The following is a 24562-nucleotide window of genomic DNA, read 5'->3' on the forward strand; positions in this document are numbered from 1 at the left end:
TGTTATGCTGTGTGTGCCAGACGCATCTGATTTTAGTGCATGCTAGCTCACGGTCGCCGCTCTGCTCTGTTCTCATACAGCTGATAATGCCGTCCAACTCTGTCAGCAGTGTTACAGTCGTTTTCATGTTTAGCGCTGTTAGCACTGTTAGTTGCGAGCCACCGAGATGCCATGTTGAGAGCCGTGCGGAAACAATAGAAATGCTCTCAATCTTGCATTTAGCACCTTTAAGTCTTATCCCCCAAAAAAACCCAAACCATATAATTAGAAGATAAAAAGCCTTCTGTTTTCCAATAAGTTAAATGACACTAAATGGCCTCAATAAATGCATTTCTTCAGCACTTGTGTACTATTATGTGAATATATATATATCATAAACCAGCTTTGCAGGGTCGGACTGAAAGGAGTCATTCTTAAATCCATAGGAGCAGAGATGGATCCCCGCTGTATTAGGAATTAGAGGGCAATGAATCAATAAACAAAGCCTTGCGTGGTCGGAGATGTTAAACTATAGACCGCTTGATTTCTCTGCTGGAGATGACTATTCCAGTCCCACCCACACACACACAGTCTGCTTCACATAATGTAGTGAAGTGAAAGGCAGAAGGAGTTGGCTGAGCAAGAGTGAATACATCAATTAGGTTCCATTAGTCCACCCACCAGCTGATCTCTGTTAAAACACCTCCTGGCAGGGATCCTCTCAGGTCTCAGTCTGGTAGTCTATCCTGTCTGCTTAGTGTCTCTCTGGAAGGAATTATGTGGACTACATTGATAATCAGTGTGGAAATACTGTCCTTGCTGTGTGCAATGTTGAATTTGTGAATAAAATACAGATAACGGTGATGGGAATGCCATTCGTTTTGCAGGTATTTGTTCAGAAATGTATTCACTTATTAGCTTCCTCTGCAGCTCACCTGCCAGTGACACTTGAGTTGAGACAGCTATGCTGCTCGTGGTGGCGTTGGTTCATAAAACATCTTGGTGCACGTTTAAACACAGGATCCACAATTTATTGTAGTCGCAAAAAAAACAACTTGCCTATCCATTCACAGAGGAATAAATGACATAAAGGACTTTGCTGTGAGTTTTATTGTTTGACAGTCACAACAGCAGTCAAGATAAAGTGCTACATTTCACCCATTAAGTCCAGAACTTATATTAGCAGACAACCGCAGCATCCTCCACACATGTACACACACACACACACACACACACACACACACACACACACACACACACACACACACACACACACACACACACATTCCCCTCAGACGTTCTCATATATAAGGAAACTGATAAAAAGTTATAAACTGAAGGATTCCATATAAAAAGTGTCTCTTTGCTCCGTGTCGCCAGTGTTTGTCGAGGTCGCGTTAGTGATTCTTGTGACTGATGTCCAATATGGCGTGCAGCTCCCCGGGCTCGTATCCCAGCAGGCCTTGCAGGTTGCAGACGAAGCGGTAGACGTAGCGTTTGCCGGCCGTCTTGCGGATGATGTTTTTGTCGTAGTAGTATCGTAGACCGCGACTCAGCTTCTCGTAGTTCATCTTGGGTTTGTTCTTCCTCTGACCCCACAGCAGGGCCACCTGGAGACAGAGCTACATCTCAACTCCACAGCTCAACGGCCTTATAGAGCTACTCATTACTGCAATATGATGATGATAAACAATATTGTATGTCGCAGATTTGAAGAGGACCTGCTCCATATGTAAAACTGGGGAAACTCTCGCGAGATTGTTAAGGTTAGGCATTGACCTCTAATGGTTGAGGTTAGGATAGGTCTAGAGTTTTTGCAAGTTTTTGCAGATCTCAGATCGGATTTTGCAATTTGCAGGCTCCCTTCTAGACACAACCATGTAAATATGAAGGGCTCATTGCTGCTTCTAGTCTCATCTGTAGTCTAAACATGGCCTCTATGGTGTATATGTCCCATATAGCTCAAACCTACAGGCAGCATTATACGTACCTCATCAGGGTCGGTCAGCTTGAACTCCCATCCGTCTCCCGTCCAGCTTATACACGACCGACAGCTGCGGTCAGTGAGAAGCTCCAGCAGAAACTGCCACAGCTGAATGGGACCACTTCCTATTGAAACATGAATAGATTGAAGATCTGCTGCATAGATGTACTACTGATATGAATCCATATGAGATATAATAAAAACATATACTCACCAGTGTAACCGGCGAGGATAGCTGCTGGTATCACGGCTCGGCCCAGATCTGTTTTGTTGCCTACGTATTCTTTGAAGCTCCTGTGTGAGTGTGGTAAGTTGAAGACATCTTCAGACATGGTCTCTTCTGTCACTGGCTCTAAGTCCTGGAGGGGAGCAGTCCACGATAGAGAGCCCACAATATCAGAGTCGTCACTGTGAGCAATCTCCACTTCTGAGTCTGTCTCTGCGAGGAAACAACAGTAGAAAACACAGGGAAAAAGGCAGGTTAATAAAGATTGAGGGCTCTTTTTGTCCACATGGTCAATATCCAGTCATTTTCTATTTGTCTCAGTCTCCACCAACTCCTGAAACAATATGTTAAGCTGCTAAATGTACTTTCTTTACCAGGTAGTTGCTTGAAAAATTCGAAATTTGCAGATACAGCAGACACAGAGTCCAATATTCTCTCTCCTTTTAGCTCCTGTTTTGGTCTCCACCACGTCCTGAGAAAAATATCAGTCTCTTTAGCTGCTAAATGCTCCACTATGTCCACCAGCTAGTCTCTAACTGTGTCTGTCTGCTGTTTGCTGCTGAGCAGGTCAGAGCTTTTTCACTAAAAACAGCTACCTGCTGCTGGAAATGGAGTCCTGAGACCATGAGACAAATTTGGCCGCTAAACCAAAACAATGAACTAAAAGAGACTAAAAAAAGCTCCACAGAGCTGAGGAGAACTGCAGAGTTGATGATAATTCTCTGATAAAAACAATCTCATCCTTAAACATGACCGAGTCCAAACAGTAACAGGTTTAAACCATAGACTGAAGTGGACGTAGTCATCCACTGGTTTCAGGACTACGGTTTTGAAGCATTTTGGCCGTCACCATCTCGGTTTTGAATGTACAAAGTGTATGTTTTCACCTCCGTTCCCTCCTGTTTCCTGCAGCAGAGCGACAGCGGTCATGTTCCTGCTGGGATCTTCTGTTTTGATCAGGTAGTAGTCTTGATGTTGTACAGCGACAGGGTGCAGAGTGAGAAGGTCTGTCCTCTCCGTGGGATGATACTGAACATGGTAGCTGTGTTTGTCTGAATGCTCCTGAACGTAGTCTGAGTAGCTTTCTGAGGAAAACAACAGAGACAATAATATTATAACAAGTAACAATGCAATTGTAGTGCTGGTAATTATGGTAATTACACTGCAGTAGCCAGACGATGTTATTGCATTATTACCTTTGTTGATCTGAAGCTGAAAGTAAGATGGTATTGTGTAGTCATATTCATTCTCTGGAGAATCACATTCAAATACCACAAGAAAATTGTGTTATTATTCCATGATCATTGACAAGGACTAAGAGAAATATGATAAAGAACATACATGTGCACACATATACACATAGATACATTACTTTCTACATATACTGGATTTACAATATGAAGTAAAAACAAATGGAAGACCATTATATATTAGAAAAAGGTCACGAATACTAAAGTATACATCATCCTTTTGAGTGCAAACAAATGAATAAATATCGTATGTATGTATTAAAACTTTTCATGGAAATTGTGAGTTTGGAAGAATCATTTTTGTGCCTCTACCTCTCCTCATGGTCTCCAGATGCTCCCAGAGGATCTCTCCTGCGGTGCAGTCGGACATCAGGCCCAGGAAAGCCTCTCTCTCCAGGCCGCACAGCTCGCCCCCCTGCAGGCCTCTCAGGTCTGAACCCAGGCAGTGGAGACCGAACTCAGCCTGGCACCAGTCCAGCCAGTAGTTCACCTCCCACTCAGACCACAAGGTAGGATCTGGACATATATGCAAATAATGAATAAATGTACAGCTCTGAATGTACCATACGATGCTCTATAAAGGTCTTCACATGTATTGATGAATAAAAGATTGTGCTGTACCGTGAGGGAAGTGATGGTTGATTCTCTCCTGGGCGAATCCAGCGAAACTGGCCTTCACCGCCTGGCTGAGGACCTCCTTACTGGTCGGTGTGAGAGGAGGGACCTCCAGGGGATCCAGCTCTGGGATACAATAAAAGGACCAACAACTATAACTCCTCCTTTCCTTATCAACAAGTGTTATTCTTTTTTAGTTATAAAAGGTATAAAACAATCCCATAGCCATTGCATATAGTAACCCCATTGATATTTCAAAATACTCAATATATCATTGATCAACAGATCAACATAGGCTCATAATGATGACATCATGAGCGATTGTGCGTTATATAAAGCTTACAAACCTATAGGAGGCCCATTCTCTCCCATTGTTTTTGTAACTTTATACAGTACAAACTCCATTCAAGTATTGAAATGTTCACAATTGCACAGGCACTAAAAGATTAACACAACTTCAGGATTTGGACATCATCAATAACCCTTTAATGTTCTGCTCGACTGTTTGGTAGAGCAGATTTTGAGTCACTACATCTTACTGAAAAATATGTTGAACTTAACTCAACGCCATCTCTACCACTCGGTTTAGGTATGTTATGTTAAATAGCATGCCTTTATTAGTCTGCCTCCGTACATATATATATGTATATATACCATATTCTTTCAACATATCATAGTCTCAGAGGTCTTACAGAATTATGTAACTTGATACTGAAATAAAAAGTTTAATAAGGGGCAAATAATTTTCTAAAAGCATGCTCTACTAAACGGTTCAATTGTTTTTTTATGGTAAAGGTAGTAAAGCAAATGATGTAATTAAAATTTACTATTTTCTACAAAATAAAACAACATTTGATTATTCATTGTTAATTCATTTTTATTATTATTATTATTATTATTATTATTAATAATAATAATAATAATTTAATAAGTATGAATTTTACTGTCTAAAAATATTAGTTACATTTTCATTTAAATTATTATCTAATAGTTAAATTGTCTTGTATGGGTAAGTAGTGATTTTAAAATGATACATTTTCATTTTTTATGAAATAAAAAAAAACATATCGACGTTCACTGTTGTTAATATCATATACAATTTGATTAAAATAAATGAAAGAATCAGTATGATTTTTCACCATTTCTCAAATATTTTCAAAGAAGATTACTATAAATATGGTAAACATTGAGAATAAATACATGTAAATATACTAGTACTGGTAATACTACTAATTCCATGGTAACAAATTGACATATTTTGGTTTATTATTAACCTATTACTGCATAATAACAGTACATGGTTTGTAATTTTCTTTTACCATGAAGCGTCATCTCAACCGTTTGTTAGAGGCCTATATTAAAAAAACAAAACTGTGTGGTTTGTTAAAAACAAAAAACATTGGTTGTTGTTATAATTGCCCTAAAGAAATAAAAAAAAATGCAAAGAGAATAATTTTCCATTGCTTTTTTCTTAGTGAGGACATTAAAAGGTTAAATATGATTAAAGCTAATTATAAATCATTCATTATCTGTTTATACACCAGATGCTTCATAGGAGAAGCTATTGTTGACACACTTAACATCTGCTCACAACTACATTATAGTGTATCATAATCCATGAAGTGTTCACAGTTCACATACTGCTTATAAATACTCAGTAAGGTTGTTAAAGTAAGTTGTTGCCATGACGTCTGATAAGTTCAGTATTTACCAGAATGACTAGATTGGAACAAAACAAGAACAACTTGATGTTGACTGAAGAGTGAGATGGAAAATAACAGTCTTACCGTAAGTGCTGCAGTCCATCCCAGTGTGTGAGGAAGTGGGGATCAGGTGGAGGAAACTGAGACCACAGAGGGGGGAATGGGCTTTAATATGATGGATGGAGGGGAGGAGAGGAGGGGACCGGTTGTGATGGACAACTGTCAATATTGTGGATATGGGAGGGACTGGAGGAACAGGTCTGAGGGCAAGTGGGAAATCATAAAAGCATTGATTTTGCACACAGTGGGTACTTAAGCAGAATAATATGATAGGCCACTATATGTTGAAAACAGTCATTTAAGAAAAATGTTTGTGAAGGTTCTCATCAGGTCATGGTATCAGAGTAAGGGTTAAAACTGGCCTTGGTTTAGATCCTTGAAGACGTTTTACTTCTCATCCAAGAAGCTTCTTCAGTTCTGGAGAGCAGAACTGAAGGAGCTTCTTGGATGAGAAGTGAAACGTCTCCAAGGATCTAAACCAAGTCCAGTTGCTGCTGATTTAACCCTTACTTGGATCATTTAAGAAAACATTCTTAACTCAAGGTCCACTTGCTAGTTATCTTCTGGGGCTTTTTCAGCCACATCTCATGAGCTTCATCAGCGGGTTTGTTTGTTATAATGACTTAACCATTTCCACTATAGCTGAGCAAATGACATCCACCGATAAAGGCCATAAGATGAGGCTGAAAGCTTTCGTGGAAATGTAGTAAGTGAGTTAAAGGAACAGTGTAGCATTTAGGTGGATCTATTGGCAGGAATATAATATAATATTAATAAGTATGTTTTCTTTGGTGTATAATCACTTGAAATTAAGAATTGTGTTTTCGTTACCTCAAAATGAGCCGTTTTATATCGACATAGAGGAGCGGGTCCTTTTCACTGAGTCCGCCATGTTTCTACAGTGGCCCAGAACGGACAACACTTGCTCCAGATTTTCACATTTTTGCATCAGCCACCGTATTTCTCCTACACGCTTGGCACACGGGAGAAGATTCATTTGGTTGCAATCTGCAACTTCACCACTAGATGCCGCCAGATACTACACACTGCTCCTTTAAGATATTTTTGTCAAAGCGGTAAAGTAGGTTATAGGTCGGTTAAATAACGTTAACTTTAAGGATTTTGTTTGGTATTGTTCCATCACAAGCCTCCAGTGTTGACTATGAAACTGGGTGAGACTATTTCCTCTCCTCATGTCAGTTTTGGCTACATTTATCTCCTCTAGGAAAAGTAAACAGATGGATGAGCTCCTAGTCGGCTGTCTGTTGAGCTGCATGTGTCTTGATTCTGGAGTGACTCCAGTGGATTTCATGGATCAACCTCAGCAACATTACCTCCTCCAGGTGTCATCATGGTGCGACCTGCACCTGCCTGGTGAGATGATGTCCTCTGGACGTGTCAGGCATCAGATAGAGACGATAGGCCATCATTAGAGCACATTAGGAATCAGATATGAACTCTGTGTGTGTGTGTAACATAGAACAGGAGCACACAGAACTCACTGCCACCACATCGGGTAGGAAATGCTCACCTCTGAATTGTTAAGGTCTTTCACATTGTGGTTGATTCTATCGAGGACAGCTGAAGCATTTAAATGTCCTTTAAATCGTTCCAAGAAGAAGAAGAAGAAGAAGAAGAAGAAGAAGAACAGAGCCCAAGTAGAAGAAAGAGAAGAAGTGGAAGAAGAACAGAGCCCAAGAAGAAGAAGAGCGGAGACAGAACCCAAGAAGAAGAAGAAGAAGAATTGCAGTTTGAGAAACCCTGGTCTTATCCTTGTATTTATGTTTTACTACAAAGATGTAAAAGTGGACTGAAAGCTCTGCGCTGTTGATGTAGTTTTTGTCATTTATTGACAAAAAAGAAAAAAAGAAATGTGAATTGTTAGCGTCAGTGTAGTGGGCCGTTCTCTCTGCAGCCTCTGCAGGCAGCACCACAGCAGTCACACAGTCATAATGCAGTATAGCTGAAGTATGTTGTTACAGTACATATCCACAGTGTCATGGTTAAACCCACACATACACACAACTATGCTACAGAATACACACATCTTCCAAAGATGACTTCAGTCACTTAGGTTTTAGGCAGAAAAGGCTTTGTTAATTTTACTAACACAGGTCACTTTTAGGAAGAGCGTACACACAGCAGAATGAGACAGACACTAACATGCTGAGGAGATCACAGGTAAACTGATGGTCAGTACGTCTGCATCACAGAGTGGCTCCCCTGACCATAATAATAATAACACACACACATAAACATGGATATATTCAGCAAAACACCATGAAACACTGACATGGCAGTCGGAAGTCTGTTAATACGAAACACTAATGTTAATCTGCGTCCAGTCACAGTGCTGCTACGAGGCTGTGGTGCACATTAACCCCCGGAGTGTCGCTCCTCTCTCTCTTCCATGGAAGACATGGCTTGGTTTGTTTGTAACCGTAACAGTGCTGAGGTTCGTTGGCGTATTTGCTGGGTTTTTGGAAAGCCGTATCGGCTCAGGCGTAGAAGGGGGAATGTACTTAGAGTTGTGGTTCGAATCACTGTAAAGATACACTCCCTGATTTTTGTTTTAGCACTCAAAAGGTTTTTCACTCAGCTCCTGATCGATGTTTTGAATTTCCCAAACATCAGTGCTGAGGAAACTTTAGAAAATAGGATTATAACAAAATAAGGAATTATATCTTTGATTTGTTTTTTGCGAATCCCGTGATTCCAAGGTGAAATCGAGGCTGTTCCCTAACCGCTGAAAGGCTGACGTGGAGATACAACAGTGAGAATATGCATTGCTGGTGCACGGAGGGGAAAATACAGACTCTGAATAAGCCCACGTCAAATCACGTTACTGCAAGAAGTAATAAGAGGTCGTATATGGGGGGCGTCAATAATGTAAAGAAATAATGCCACAGTACACAGTGATAAAAGCTACAGGGGGTTTTCTTCAGTGCTTGGACCACATGGTGAGCTACAGTAAGGTGGAAGGAGGCAGGCGTGGCTTTTAGCGAGGATCGTCAGGAGCGGCGATCTTCTCCAAACTGGGCTCCATGCCCCAGATCTCCCTGGCGTACTGGGTAATGGTGCGGTCGCTGGAGAATTTACCACAGCCGGCGATGTTGTGGATCACCATCTTGGTCCACTCTTTAGGGTTCTGTTAATACACGGGGAGAGGAGGAGGAGGAGGAAGGGCTCACATTAGTATTAGTAGTATGTAGTACATGTTGACGCAAATTAGTTTTAACGCCACAAATTTCTTTAATGCATTGACGCAACTTGTGACTTTTAGGTTGTAGTTGGCTCAGTTTTAAAGCTAGAGTGAGAGTCATGTGAAACTAGAAAACCTAATGAATCCATCGGTACCAACCATGTCATATTAGTTTGTCGAGAAGGAGGTTAAATAACGGATTCAGTGTCTCGCTCAAGGAAGCTTCAACATGCTGACAGTAGGAGCCGGGATGCAATACCATATGGTATATTATAGCGATAAACAGTAGTATATATATACACAGTAGGTTGGTGGTACAGTATCATATAGAATATAAAATCATATAGTAAAGTACAATACACTGCAGTAAAGCAGTACATATTTAATATATAATATGGAAGTAAAGCAGATATTGTTATGCCCACAAACACTCATCATGCTGTATGAGACTGCCTGACAAATGAACGGTGATTTTATCTCCTCTTGATTTCCTCTTGCTGACATACTGACCATGTAGAGGGCGCTGACTTTCTCTTGACATGTGATGTATTCCTCGTAGTCTGCAAACACCTTGAACCTGCAGCACAGACATAGTACAGTTCACATGGATGCAATGAAGCATTCTACTATAAACCAATATTACATGATGACACTGCAGGACTGGCTGTGTGTCAGCATAGACTGAGCGCTGACTCCTCAGAGATTCAGCAGTGTGCTCCAACCTGTCGTGGTTCATCAGCATGTTGACGAGGTCTTTGAAGAGGTCGGGCTGACTGGGGCTGAAGAAGCCTCCAGATATCTGGTCCATGGCCTGCTTCAGCTCGGGGATACGGTTGTAGTACGACGCAGCGTCATAGCTGAGGACAAAAGACATTCGATAAACACACGGGAGGATTATGAGACAATGGTCTCATGGGCACAGACATGCAAAAAGGCTCTACCACCTCTCCTACATACTGTAGGAGCAAGACACACAGACTTTACATGTGTCAATTTGTAGTTGCTCTGTGTCTCTTTGTAGTCATTTTGTGTCTATTTGTAGTCATTTTGTGTCTCTTTGTGTCTATTTGTAGTAATTTTGTGTCTCTTTTGTGTCTTTGTAGTCATTTTGTGTCTCGTTGTAGTCATTTTGTGTCTCTTTGTAGTCATTTTGTGTCTCTTTGTGTCTATTTGAAGTCATTTTGTGTCTCTTTTGTGTCTTTGTAGTCATGTTGTGTCTCTTTGTAGTCATTTTGTGTCCATTTGTAGTCATTTTGTGTCTCTTTGTAGTTGCTTTGTCTCTTTGTAGTCAGTTTGTGTCTATTTGTATTTATTTTGTCTCTTTGTAGTCATGTTGTGTCTCTTTTGTAGTTACTTTGTGTCCCTTTGTATTCATTTTGTGTCTCTTTGTAGTTGCTTTGTGTCCCTTTGTATTCATTTTGTGTCTCTTTGTAGTTGCTTTGTGTCTCTTTGTCGTCATTTTGTCTATCTTTGTTTTTGTCTTGTGTCTCTTTGTGGTTGTTTTGTCCCTTTTCATAGTTGTTTTGAGTCTCTGTGTCTCTTTGAAGTTTTTTTCATCTTTTTGTGTGTCTTTGTAGTTGTTCTATATGTCTTTGTGGTAATTTTGAGTCTCTTTGAGTGACATTTTGTAGTTGAAGGCCAGGGGTGCCCCTGACAATTTGGCCCCTGGGCCGTTACCTGGTCGGCCCGTTCAGTAATCCATCCATGAACAAACATTAGAAGAGGTATTACGTAACAACACGGGTGAATTTGACCCAGAAATCTGGCCCAATGCAGCTTAATTATAATCCTGGTTATGAGGCTCACCCCTTTTGGTCCATAGCCTCCACATCGGGCACCCTCATGCCGAAGATGAAGAGGTTCTCCTCTCCAGCTTCCTCTGCCATTTCCACGTTGGCTCCGTCCATGGTGCCGATGGTGAGCGCTCCGTTCAACATGAACTTCATGTTCCCGGTGCCAGAGGCCTCGGTACCTGCTGTGGAGATCTGCTCCGACAGGTCAGATGCAGGGATGACTGCAGACAAGAGATTCACAGTTCCAGTTTATGTACTACATACTGTACACGAGTACAGAGCCTTGATATGTCACAAAAAAGTTTTTACCCTTTTCAGCCAGAGTGACCCGATAGTTCTCCAGGTAGATGACTTTGAGGCGATCTCCCACCACGGGGTCATTATTGACAATGTCTCCAATTGATGTGATCAGCTTGATGATCATCTTGGCAGTGTGATAACCTGGAGCCGCCTGAAAACACAGACACAGACACATGTATAATGCATGGTTTCAGGATGTGGGAGGAGAAATGAACAGTCATCTGTGTGGAATTACTTTATTTTTGTTGTTGTTTTGCTGAAAATTCAGCATTTTAAGTCGGATAAACTCTCATCTGTACAAAATAAGAATTATTGGCAGCTTCCGTCTCGGGCTGCAACTAACGATTTTTTTCTTTGTCGATTATTTTCTCGATTAGTTGTTTGATATATAAAATGTCAATCAGTGTATCCCAAAGCCAAATATGACGTCCTCAAATGTCTTGTTTTGTCCACAACTCAAAGATGTTCACTGTACTGTCACAGAGAAGTTAAGAAACCAGAAAATATTCAAATTTAAGAAGCTGGAATAAGAGAATTTAGAAAAAAAAATGTTTTAATAAAAATACTCAAAACCGATTAATCGATTATCCAAATAGTTGCCGATTAATTTAATAGTTGACAGCTAATCGATTCATCAATTAATCATCGCAGCTCTACCTCCGTCCAAACACATTTGGCAGTTTGGAGCTTCAAACACTTACAGTATCTATAATAATCAGCCCATGCAACACTAAATGTATGACTGGAATCACAAAACTAACTGATTTGAAGAGGATGTTTGAAATATGTACATTGTGAAATTGTAATTATTGATGCAAAATTTGTACAATAACTAGCAATATGGGAAGAGGCTCTCAGGGGAACGGGGAGAGGGACGCAATTGCGGGCCAGGGGATTGAAGCGATTGAAAGGGAGAGGGGAAACACCAAATTAGGTTCCCTACACTCAATATATCTTGAAAAGACTAAAAGTAAAACACTGCTGCCGAGCAGCTGACTAGAACATAAATGAAACAAAAGAACCAGCGAAGGCAGGCCACACAGACCTAACCCACTCTAAGAGACTCAGAAGAAGCTAAATAGTGAGCAAATCCCACAGATAGATTCACGTGGTACTTCTGCAGATTCACACACCCCTATACAGACAGAGCAAAAACAGGACTCTCACTACCTCTGACAAAGAGACAATGAGGCAGCACCTGAGCACTGAAACCAGCAGTAGATATAGGCTTCAACCACCTGATGCTCATCAGGGCCAATCAGCCTCCACAGCTGCCTCTCCTCAGAGATAATCAACCCAACCAGCCTGCTGAGTGGAAAGTGACCCTCACAGAGGCAACTAAAGGAATAAACACTACAACATCCTGCACTTCAGTCTTCAAGACTATAGGATTCTACACAAAAGGTACATATTACTAAATCAAAATGTACTAATAGACTAATAGGACCCTCCACACGAACGCGAAAAGGACCCCCATGTAACACCTTCATTGCCACTCACCTTTCCTCCGATCATGACGGTCCTGGGGGTCCATGACTTGTTGGGTTGCTTCTTGATTCCTGATTTACAAAAACAAAACAAAAACGTTTTGTGTCTTAACTCTGAATCCATATTTGTTTTCTAAAACGCTGCAAGTGACACAAAAAAAGCACCCACGGTTGTACAGCGTGATGATGTGCAGGCAGTTGAGCAGCTGCCTTTTGTACTCGTGGATCCTCTTCACCTGGACGTCGAACATGGAGTTGGGGTTGATCTTCACATCGTAGTGCTCCTCGAGATAGGCGGAAAACTTCATCTTGTTCTCCTGAAAGTTGAGGGTCGTGTTATTAGAAACAAACAGAAACAAGAGGAGAATAATAATCACATTTCTTTTAGGCATTTTTTTCACGCTCACTTGTTTGACTTTGGCAATATCCCGAATGAAGGTGTCGTCGTCAACAAACTCCAGAAGCTTCTTCAGCTGGTCCAGGTCACGGATGTAGTCCTCACCGATCCTCTGGATAGAAGGATTACCACATGAGAACATTTGACGGACATGTATCATGAACTGAGAAGTGGATCTGCAGTGTAAATAATTTTAATTTAGAGCTTTGGACGTCCTCCAACTGTCAATTATCTGTGCAGAAAATTAAGCTTTTACTTCCAGGACCCTGAAATAACTCCTGTCACTTCTCTGTTTGAAGTACAAACACACCTCTGCGATGACCTCAGCCAGGCCAGGGTTGCACATGACCAGCCAGCGCCTGGGTGTGATGCCGTTGGTCTTGTTCTGAAACTTTTCAGGGTCTGCTTCGTAGAAGTCCTTGAACCTGAGGAGAGGAGCAACAACACAGGAAAACCTTACAGCACGCAGCGTTAAGTGACCTTCTTCAACCTGTAATGTTATACCAGCAGACAACTAGCCAGAGGAGAGATGAGGGTGAAACTGGTTTTCCCTACACAGTCTTTTTGATGATTTCAGAGTGGATGCGGGCCACTCCGTTGACAGCATGAGATCCCACGATGCACAGGTGAGCCATGTTGATTTTCTTGGAGTCTCCTTCCTCAATCAGGGACATCCGGCGCAGGCGGTCTTCATCTCCGGGGTACATCTCTGTGATTCGCTGGAGAGGTGAAGGAAAGAGACAGTGTTCTTCTTACAGTGAACATTAGAGCCATGTGTTTGGGTCATTGGTTCAGTTGTTTATTCAAAAAACACACAGACAAGCTGCACAAGAATGAAATAGGTCAGTTTTAGCAAAGATGCATGTGTTTGGGAAGTAGTGAGCATACGACTGGATAAATGAGACTTGGATTATACTGCACGAGTTGTGTGAGCGTTTGTAAACTGATGTTTTGATATCTTATAGTAGATCTTGATATGGGTAAGATGGCAAACAAGACTATTTCTCAAAATCTCAAAGAAGTTTGTGAGGATAACGGTATCATGTTCCATAAATGGATGTCCAGCTCCCCCCCTTACGTACCTCCAGGTGCCTCCTGTTGATCTCGTAGATGATCTCCAGGTGACGAGGCAGCAGGTTCTGGAAGAGGTCGACGGGCCAGCGCTCCAGGGCTTCGGGCAGGACCGTGTGGTTGGTGTAGGCGCAGGTCCGAACCACGATGTCCCAGGCCTGGACGCAGAGAGGACGGGACCACAGACAGGAAGGTGGGTTAAAGATACCTGACATTATCACTCTGATATTAGCAAGTTTATCTGCTTATACTCTGTCACAGTGTCTGACTTCAGCTATGACTGATGTGTCATTCTGCTGCTGTGTCATCGTTACTGCAGTGTTGAAGGATGCAAAGAGACAGAATTGCTGCACCCCTGTGTTCACCAGAGTGGGCTCTTAGACGATCTGACAAGCTCTTTGTTTTAAGCATACTGAGGCCTGTGTGTTACCGCACAGCTGGAATGCCCGGCATACCTTCGCCCAAGTGAGTTTCTCGATGTCCACCAGGATCCTCATCAGCTCAGGGATGGCCAAAGCAGGGTGGGTGTCGTTCAGCTGGATGGCCACCTGCAGACCCGAGACAGACGCAGATGAAGAAAACAGTACAGTGCAAACCTCAGCATCCAAGTTGCAATACTACAGTCTGATTAAAAGGAAATAATATGAATGCAATGAACATGGAGTCATCGTAAAGAACTGCTGTCATCACCTTTTACATCATCTGATGGATGTCTCACCTTTTCTGGCAGCGTAGAGAGGTCCAGTCGCACAAACTCCGTGGAGCCAAACTTGGAGGCTTTGAATCGACGGACGATGTCTTGAAGAGTTGCTGCTACGACAAAATACTCCTGCTTCAGACGCAGCTCCTTCCCTTCAAAGAACTGAACAACAATAAAAGACAATATGGAAAAATGTTACAGCTACAGTTTCATCTTTTAGAATACCTCTACTATGGAAATGTTTTCCAGTGCAATGAGGGATTATCAGCAACATCTCAAGTGCTCACTTTCAGCTCTATAAAGTGGTTTAGATACAACAGTAAATGCACTCACGTTGTCGTTGGGGTAGAGAACCCTGGAGATGTTCTCAGCCAGGTTTCTGTCCAGCACGGCCTGAATGTAGCCACCAACATTAACTGTGGGACATCATTTAGATTCACATTTAGTAGCTGTTGATTTAATTATTTATAGTATATTAATGATGATTATTACTCAATACTCACAGTCTTTGAGGTTAAAGTCACAGGGGGCCTTAGCGGACCACAGTCTCATGGTGTTGACGATGTTGTTCCTGTAGCCGGGGACCGGGGTGTCGTAGGGAAGAGCCAGAACCACCTGGATCAAAATATAAAAAATATATTATATACACAGGTTATTGTTCCATTATTCTGTGTTAACGAAGTGTCATCTGTGAGATTAGACAATAAGAGCTTTTTAACATCAATACAGTCTCCATTGCATAGTTTATAGGGCAAAGTATTTCATTAGCATCAATTACAACAGTGTTGTTTATTTATCCGTTCTATGTAAATATGTAATCAGACAGCATTATATTCCTTATATGAGACATGAAAGGCATTGACTGAACTCGTCAGTTCTGGTGTCTGCTCCTACTGACCTGTGTGTCGACCCACTTCACTCCTTCATCTGTGTGGTCCACTCGCCCGTAGAAGTGCACTGGGCGCATGTACTCAGGACGAGCCTTCTCCCAGGGGTTTCCGTAGCGCAGCCAGTCGTCAGCTTCCTCCACCTGTGGAAACATGACACTGTGGTAATTATTTGTTGTGCTATAGAACACATCATGTCATTTGATATGGTACATCGTACAAGGTCCTTCCAACAAAACATCACAGGGGCACAGGATCAAGGATTTCCATATCATTTTCATGTAAGCTGATTTATTGTGCCCTAAGTGACTGACAGCGTGCAGGATTTCTGGTTCTTTCACAGTCAACTTTTTATCCTTAACTTTAGTATGAAGTTCTGGAAAACACGATCATAACCAATATGTGTCTGTTTAATTAACTCCAACCATTTCTTGCACTCATGAGTGGAGCTACATGACTCTATTGTGGGGTCATGTTTGGTTTACCAACGGTCACTGCAAGGACAGAGCCAACTCAGATTTCAGGGAAGTACAGAGGACTTCTTCTTCTTCGTCTGTTGAAAATTGTGAAACTGGCCTCCCCCATATGGAGGACTAAAGCTGCCATTATATTAACGAAAGAAAGAAAGAAAGAGCAAAAGCCTCAATTATCAAGAAATGTGCAGGTTTATAAATAATAGAAATGAATAAAAACAGAAATAAATGTAAACAGAAAAGTCTATTTAAATTTGTCAAATAAACACATTTTATTCATTTATTTTTCCATTTCTGTGCATATTTATTTATTTTCTAATTAATTAATTAATTGAGGCTTTTCTTTCTACATTTCTTTCTTTATTATTTAATTTGCTTATTTATTATAACGGCAGCTTTAGTCCTCCATATCCCGATGAAAAGTTCTGCTCAAAACTGAAACCGGTAAAGTCCAGGTAATGTCTCCAAGAGGAACTGACCATTTTCATTAAATCACAATCTAAAGATTTAATCACACAGAGCCCAGTATATAAACAGCATCAGGTGAACCTACCTGCCAGCCGTCCACAATCTTCTGATTGAAGATGCCGAACTCGTAGCGGATGCCGTATCCATAAGCAGCCAGACCCAGAGAGGCCATGGAGTCCAGGAAACAAGCTGAGGAAACAGGGGGGGTGTTTGAGACAAGGCTGTCCACTGCACTAAACATCTCTGTCCGTCAGCAGCCAATCAGGCGGAAGCAGGAACTCACCTGCCAGACGTCCCAGTCCACCGTTGCCTAGACCGGCATCTTCCTCGATGTCCTGCAGCTCCTCCATGTCCAGACCCAGCTGCAAGGACACATCGGCATATTGTTACAGTGGGACACGTCAACATGCAGACACCTCCGGGACCGAGCTGTAAATACGTGCATCATTCCTCCACATCACCTGAAGTGGACATTAGTCCAATCTTGTCTTTCCTTTATGCAGCCAGCAGCCGCATGCTGCTACTCGAAGCCATTAAAGAGACACTCTTACTCTTAAAGGTCCGTCCATTTATTTCACTGACGACATCATCAGGGTTAATTATTTCAAAAAGTAAAGCACAATTAAGGAACCATTACTTCGTCCCTGACTAAATTCAGCTGTCTACCCATGGATCAGAGCTCCATACACTGTATAGCCCAAAGTATGTGGACACTGGACACCTCTGTGCACATACTGGTTAGGGCGTCTTACTTCCTCTTAAAGGAAATATTAATGCTGTTCTTCCAACTCTGTGTCAACAATTTCTTCGGTCCTTCCATGTTGCAACATGACATAAAGCTCCATAAAGAAACGGTCTTCCCAGTTTGGTGTGGAATAACTTGACTGGTCTGAACTTGAGCCCTGACCTCAACCCCATCCAATACCTTCGGGATGAACTGGAATACCGACTGTGAGCCAGACCTCATCACCCAACATCAGGACCCATAGACAGTTGGATTTCACTAATGCAGCCTGCAGCCAGGTCGCAACATCAGAAATGGAAGTGTGAATTGTTGGGTGTCCTTATACTTTGTTCAGGTGTTCAATTACGTCTGGCTGTGTAGTTCACTATCATTTTATACCCCCTCCCTCAATGTGGAGGTGAGCGTGTGATCTCATACAGAGTGAGACTCATAATGAAGGAGGGTTTGCCTCACCTGGTATGTGGCTTCATCACAGGCGTTCTCCAAAGCCAGGTTAACCATGGTGTTCTGCAGAGTCCGGCCCATGTAAAACTCCAGGGAGAGGTAGTAAACACGCTGCAGAAAAAAAGGGAAAAACAGCCTGTGAATGTCGGGCTTCATTACATTTTCACCTGATATAAAGCTGGCTGTACTTTAAATATTCTTTATATTATCTATATCCTTACATCTCCAATCTGACATCTACGGTTTCATTTACAATTTGACAAATAAAAATCACAAAATACTCCACTAAAAGTCACCACAAGCTCTCAGGGTACTAATAATAAAACACACGTGTCCCATTTGGGTCCCTGAATGCCCTGCAACATTATCTGTGGTAGAAAAAACAACAGCTGCTGTCAGAGGAAACAACCGCGGGGCTATTACTGGCTGCTCCTCCAACAATCTCTCGTACAGTTCACAGAGAGCCCACAGTAACGCAGCATAATGTCTCCTCACAGCTCTGTGAGAGGGTGAGAGTTAACACAGGCTTCTGAAATGATGCGATGGCTCGATATAATGCTTTTAAACTGTATGAGGACATGAGAAACGTTTTTTGGCAGCCTCTCTGACATTGTGCCATGTGACATATGTGATACTGGGGGGGTCGTATAAAGGAAGCAGACGTGGAGAAACAAGTGACAAAGGCATCCAGCGGTCAGTATAAATAGGAGAGGGAGGGTCTTTGTGCTCCTTTTCCAAAGGTTACACCGACTTCACATGATTCTATAAGCTCTGTGGATTTAACCCTCTGAGATCTGCAGGATCACGACCGACGTTTGTGTCTTTCAGAGGCTGTAGCAGGTTCAGATTTAAATCTAGAGTGGTGGTATATATCATATGAAACTATAAGAACCTAAGGAATTCATTGGTACCAACAATGTCTGTACTAGCTTGTCGGGAAGGAGGCTAAATAACACTCCAAAGTTGTGCTAAATTTTGGCGAGGAAAAACTGGCATGGTCATTTTCAAAGGGGTCCTCGCTGTATAAAATGACTTGTGGTGACCTCTAGGATAATCACAGCCTCATGAAACTTTACAGCCACAAACTACAGACCAAGAGCATTCAGAGGACGAATGGCTTTCCTAGCTGGGTTGACAATAAGGGGGTTTCTGAGCAGTTTACACAACAAAAGTGCTCGCCATCCAATCGCAGAAAAATGCAATTCTTGCAGAAATCTCAAAATGTCAAAAGTTTTTGACACCAAATCAGAGCATGACTTTTTCTATGGTGTTCCTGAAGGTCTTGGTGTCTTAATGTGGTATTTTGGAGGGATTATTAATCATTTTTATCAATTCTCCAGTGGTAAAAAAAATAATTTAGCACCAAATCTGTGTAACAAACTACCGTTGACCTGCTATCTCCCCCTAAGCACCCGTGTACCCCCCTAAAAAACGGGTCTATTGTGGGTCTCAGAGGGTTTACAGGAAGTATACAGGTTCGTTGTGATTATGAAGCTATTGATGTCATCCACACAGTATGTACCCATTAGAGAAAACAGAGAGTCATGTAGTTTACTGACAAAATACTTGTCCACGATCCAAGTCAGCTATTACTGCTCACTGTGAAACAATAAACTAAACTATAAGTGCACTCGGAGAGCGCAGACGACCGCCGCCAAGGCAAACGTTACTCAAACAGGAGTAAAGTGCATTTTCTTGGGGATTACTTTCAGCGGGGGATTAATCCACTTTTGGTGTTCTAGTGAGTGATTTGTGGCAGCAGGACGGTGTATGTGGGATCGATTCAGGATAAACTACAGGCTGTGCATGTTCGTGGTAATGAAGGTCACCCAGTGGGACAGTGTGGCTGGCTGATGCGTTTTTAAAAGGGGTGTCAAAGTTAACGCGATAACGTAAATTTGTTTCAACGCCACTAATTTCTTTAACGCATTGACAAACTTTCAGTTCGTAGCGGGTTCAGTTTTAAAGTTAGAGTGAAGACACGGGTGTCATATGAAACTAGACCATGTCATACTAGCATGTCATGAAGGAGGTCAAATAACGCTCCAAACTTACGCTACATTTTGGCGAGAAAAACTGGTTCATACTTGTATTTTGTGTGTGTACTAGAACATGTTTATACGCTGTAATTTAAAAAAAACAACGTTATTTTCCTCATACTGTCTGTCTGTCTGAATATACCTGTATTCACCCTCTGTCTGAAACGCTCCGTTTTAGTGCATTTCAATGGAATTGCGTTGCTAGGCAACAGTTTGGGTCCATGTTTACTTCCTGTCAGCTGATGTTATTTACATACACTGCAACAGGAAATAAACTGGGGCACATTTAGAATGTTTACGTTTAAAACCGTGTAATGATCTATATATTGTATATTTGTGACATCACAAATGGACAGAAATCCTAACGGCTTGTTTCAAACGCACAATTAATGAATACAGGCTGTGTGTATTTCTCCGTATATTGAGCGTTTTGATAGTTTAACAGTATTTATAAAGCACTTAAACCTGCTTTATAATATAAAAGACATGCAAATCTCACTTTTTACAATATGGGACCTTTAAACTGTGTATCTTCCCTCTTAAAAAGCCCCCTCAACCTTCTGTATCAGGTTGTTTCCACCTTCCATTTAAGCTTTATGATGTTCATGCTGAGCGAAATATTCAAACCCAAGACTCAAGGTATTTATGAAAATATAAAACAAGTTTTCCCCAAAAATACATGTGGAATCTTTATGGATGTCCACTGGAATTTAGAGGAGGTCCAGCAGCGCCTGGATGAATGACCATTAGTCATCAGAAACAACAAGTTTCAGGTGGGATGAACTGTACAGACACACTCAGATCACAGCCTGTCATCACTGTGTGCAGCAGACTGTGCAGAGGCCAAGTGCAGCATTGCATAATTTATGATAGAGAGACAGGTGATGGCCCTTTAAATTCTCTACTCAGCCTCCTGCCTGCTCAACTAACACAATAAAGCTGAGTGCTGCTGGACATTTTGTGCACTGGATGGAAAAGTATGCAAAGAAGCTTCGTGTGTGTGCTTTTTTCTTTTTTTTATTAACAGTGTGAGGCCATTTTGAGATGCGCAGTGGAGGTGGTGGTGGATGTGCGTCTGGATGGATACATGGAGGGATGGATGGAGAGCGTTACGCAACAGGGCACATATTTCAACTACCAGTTGAGTGTTTCTAATCCCACACAGAGTCGAGAGCTGCAGGATGATAGCGGTATTTTGAATGCATTTGAAGCACTGGAGGCCGTGCAATGGCGCACAGACACCAGATCAGATCAAGGTTATGCAGATGCATGAGCAGAACATTATGTAACACACAGCTCTGATAGGTAAAAGTCTGCACAATATGCGTAAAGACAGCTGGAACATGCCTATAAATGGATATAAAGAGCAAAAGAAGGAAAGATGCATGCATGCACATACTGCACAATATAAGACAATACAGCAGGAACATCACTATAAATGGATATAAAGAGCAAAAGAAGTAAATATGCATGCATATACACACATACATACTGCACAATATAAGACAATACAGCTGGAACATGACTATAAATGGATATAAAGAGCAAAAGAAGGAAAATGCATGCATGCACATACACACATGCATACTGCAGCATCCCCTCCCACCACTCCCAGCTGTGTGGACGTGCAGGACTCTGCAGGACCCTGCAGCATCCAGCAGCTTTACTCACTTTGGGGTCTTTCTCATAATAGTGCTGCTGAGTCCGGATCCATCGGCCCACCAGGAAGTCCCGCACCGTGTTGGCCAGGGCGAAGTAGTAGTCCCTCTTGGTGGCCACATTCCTGTCCTTCACCAGGGTGAAGTGGAGGTGTCTGTTGAAGTTGGTCTTCAGGTCTGAGACGTTCTCCACTCCGGCTAGTCCTCTCACTGAGATCTGCTTCCTCCTGTCCTGGTCTGTCAGAGGCTTGGACATGGTTACTGTCTGGTTTTATACTGGATATGGAGTTAAAATGTTCCCACTGGAAGCCTTCCTACACTGGTTCTCCCTGACTTCTCCTCTTGAACACAGAGAGACAGCCGGTGGGAGGTGATGGTCACAGCCTGGTTTTATATCTGTCACGTACTCACGTCAAGGTAGACTGAGGAAAACAAGCAGTTCCTGTTCACAGTTTCAAAATAAAACCCGACTTTAAGTGCGTCACACGCCTCATAAACAGCAGATAACATAAGATAAGATAAGGTATACTTTTATCAAATTGTTCCTGGACTCTGTCGACTATGGAAGTTTTTATTGGACTTTATTAGTAGTAATCCACAGAAGACATTCCACAAATGTGTACCACAAATATTTCACCATCCACAAACATGTATTTTTGTATTTGTGTTGTGTAAAGTCACATCCACAAAAATACAGGGCGTTTTGAAAATACGCATAACTTACTCTGTAAATACGTACTTTAAGGTTTACATGTAAAGTGATATATACGCATTTGTGCATCTATTTCGCATTTGCAGATCGCTTCCTGTGCATTTGTGGGCCGAATGACATTTGTAACTTTCCTCCTGTTTGTTTACAGAATTTTGTCTGATTGGTACCGCAGCAGATCTGTAGATAAGATTTGTAATCCACAGAAGACAACTCACAAATATGTAACATGTTCTGCAAATTTGGGTTGTGTAAAGTCACATCCACAAATGCACAGGAAGCAATCTGCAAATGCGAAATAGATGCACAAATGCGTATATATCACTTTACATGTAAACCTTAAAATATTCAGGTTTCCATACCAGGCCGTGATGCCGTATCTTATGATGCTTTTCAAGACAGATCGGTAGAAAAGTAACATGATCTTCTGCTCCACTCAGTTAGATGAGTAAAGTGTATTTATGCACAAGCTGTTGCTATAATCAGCTAAAAAAAATCAAAGTGCATTGTCATTGAAAAAATTATTTGGTCAATAAAGTATGTGGAGGGGAAATCATTAAACGTTGCTTTTATTTTTTTAAGTCAAAATTGCTTCTCTTCCGGTGTTAATCTGGTTAACTTGCTGTAGCTCAGCATCCTGCAGACATGCACACAAATCCTGCAGAAACCACATCCCACTGTTATTTACAACCCTCTTACTGCTGAGTGCGGAAGTGTTTTGCATTTTGTGTCCTCCATTCAACGGATTTTATACTAAAAAGTGTACTAAAAGTGTTTTTTTTTTAGTTCTTGAGCTATAGAAGCAGGAAGGGGAAGGAAGGTGGACATTTAATTGTTTTTTTAATTAAATGTGACAAGTTGTACCAATTAGAAAAATGAGAGCCAAGATCATTCTTGGCCTGAAAACAGTAGTTTGACAGGGGGAAAAAATAATTTACTATCATTTTTTTATCAGATTTTCAAATTGTAACTCAAGGTCCACTTACTAGTTTTTTTTTTACTTGGGCTTCCAACCGCATCTCACAGACTCAGTTGACAGTTTTCTGTTTTCAAAAGACCTAAATATAGAACTTTTGTCAAGTTATGAGTGTTAAATTCTAGTAACATGTGCTGCAATGACAGCTGGCCGGTTAGCTCAGTTGGTTAGAGCGTCGTGCTAATAACGCGAAGGTCGCGGGTTCGATACCCGTACTGGCCACAGTATCTTTATGCATTGTAACTCCTACTGTCAAAATGTCCTTGAGCAAGGTAAGTGCTTAAGATGAGACAAATTTCCCGCTGTGTGAACATGACTGATATAAAGTTTTTAAACTGAGCAAACACCATTCGCTGAGGAAGACCTTGGGATGTGATTGAAAGCTGTAGGAAATGTAAGAGTACCTCGAGTTCAGATGATTTTACTCAAGACTATAACCTCCATATTCCAACAGCTCCATTTCTCTTAAAACCATAAGATGCTGTTGAAAGTGCGGGGAAAAAAGCTAGCAACCTTGAGTTTGATATTTTGTCAAATCCAATTATTTCTCCCTAAGCTGCTGAATTGACATTTACTCTTTTAGAACAGAAAATACTTGTTGCCTGACTTGTCTGCAGACTTGACTGAAGTATTCAGACATTAAAGCCAAAGTAGGCAGATAGATTGGAGCAAATATGATTTAAATATATATATATATTTTTATGAAATGGTTAGTGTATCCTGAAAGGAGTGCACGAGACAGGTAATCTGAAAAAAATCATGCGTCTCCGGTGTCCTCCGGTGCTCCTAATGGTATCTGCAGGATTTCACTGACCGGAGGAAAACAACCAATCAGAGCTGATCTGGAGCCTTGCCTCCTCTGAGCAGCTGTCAATCACTCGCGAACTCCGATCAAACGGTCAAACTAGGCTACGCTGATCAAATATGAATCAATATTCTGTTACTGTAATGCCCATTTCTCTCAAATGTTGTCTTTAACATCTTGTAGTGTACTGTTTAGCTGTAAAATGAGAAAGTTTGTGACCCGGCAAATCGGTTGAGGAAATACCAAGCACCGCCAACCGGCTGCAGCAAACTTTCTCATTTTACAGCCAAATAGTACACTGCAAGATGTTTCTGAAAACATTTGAGGGGAGATGTTTTTTTAAAGCCTGAAAACAGAGCCATGAGGAGGTGCAGAAGACTACTTTTCTCTCAGAACACTGGAATTACAATATGCTGAAAGGTTATTGTGGAACTTTTGCCCAATGATGCCAAAAAACATTCAGCCTACTGTCACTTTAAGTGCAGACTTCCTAGAGAGCTTGTGAGGCGGCGGACACCCATGACAAAACGGGGTTATGTAACACATTTCAATGAGGCAGCCAAAAGGGACTTGCCTCAAAAAAAAAAAAGA

At 41.6% G+C, this 24562-nt stretch overlaps 2 protein-coding genes and 1 non-coding gene across 3 annotated transcripts; 1 reads left to right on the forward strand and 2 right to left on the reverse strand.

Moving 5' to 3' along the window:
• Positions 1 to 1269: 1269 nt before the first annotated feature.
• Positions 1270 to 6262, reverse strand: LOC141760738 (protein C-ets-1-like). Its single transcript, XM_074623802.1, has 8 exons — positions 5842 to 6262; positions 4061 to 4180; positions 3752 to 3955; positions 3386 to 3439; positions 3077 to 3274; positions 2178 to 2402; positions 1970 to 2088; positions 1270 to 1589 (listed from the first exon to the last, which is right to left on the reverse strand). Exons 1-8 carry the CDS (start codon positions 5858 to 5860, stop codon positions 1377 to 1379), a joined length of 1152 nt encoding a protein of 383 aa, XP_074479903.1. The 5' UTR covers positions 5861 to 6262; the 3' UTR covers positions 1270 to 1376.
• A 1380-nt stretch (positions 6263 to 7642) lies between these two features.
• Positions 7643 to 21868, reverse strand: LOC141760964 (glycogen phosphorylase, muscle form). The gene is made up of 20 exons (XM_074624101.1): positions 21495 to 21868; positions 17794 to 17895; positions 16879 to 16957; positions 16681 to 16784; positions 15666 to 15797; positions 15271 to 15382; positions 15101 to 15183; positions 14786 to 14929; positions 14523 to 14615; positions 14079 to 14225; positions 13552 to 13715; positions 13307 to 13421; positions 13007 to 13108; positions 12769 to 12916; positions 12613 to 12671; positions 11122 to 11263; positions 10826 to 11033; positions 9742 to 9876; positions 9530 to 9596; positions 7643 to 8965 (listed from the first exon to the last, which is right to left on the reverse strand). Exons 1-20 carry the CDS (start codon positions 21735 to 21737, stop codon positions 8816 to 8818), a joined length of 2529 nt encoding a protein of 842 aa, XP_074480202.1. The 5' UTR covers positions 21738 to 21868; the 3' UTR covers positions 7643 to 8815.
• A 1446-nt stretch (positions 21869 to 23314) lies between these two features.
• trnai-aau (transfer RNA isoleucine (anticodon AAU)) lies at positions 23315 to 23388 on the forward strand. Its single transcript has one exon. It is a non-coding gene; the product is annotated as a tRNA-Ile (tRNA).
• The last annotated feature ends 1174 nt before the right edge of the window (positions 23389 to 24562 follow it).

The sequence above is a fragment of the Sebastes fasciatus genome, chromosome 22 (assembly GCF_043250625.1).
Source record: "Sebastes fasciatus isolate fSebFas1 chromosome 22, fSebFas1.pri, whole genome shotgun sequence".
NCBI classification, from domain to species: domain Eukaryota; kingdom Metazoa; phylum Chordata; class Actinopteri; order Perciformes; family Sebastidae; genus Sebastes; species Sebastes fasciatus.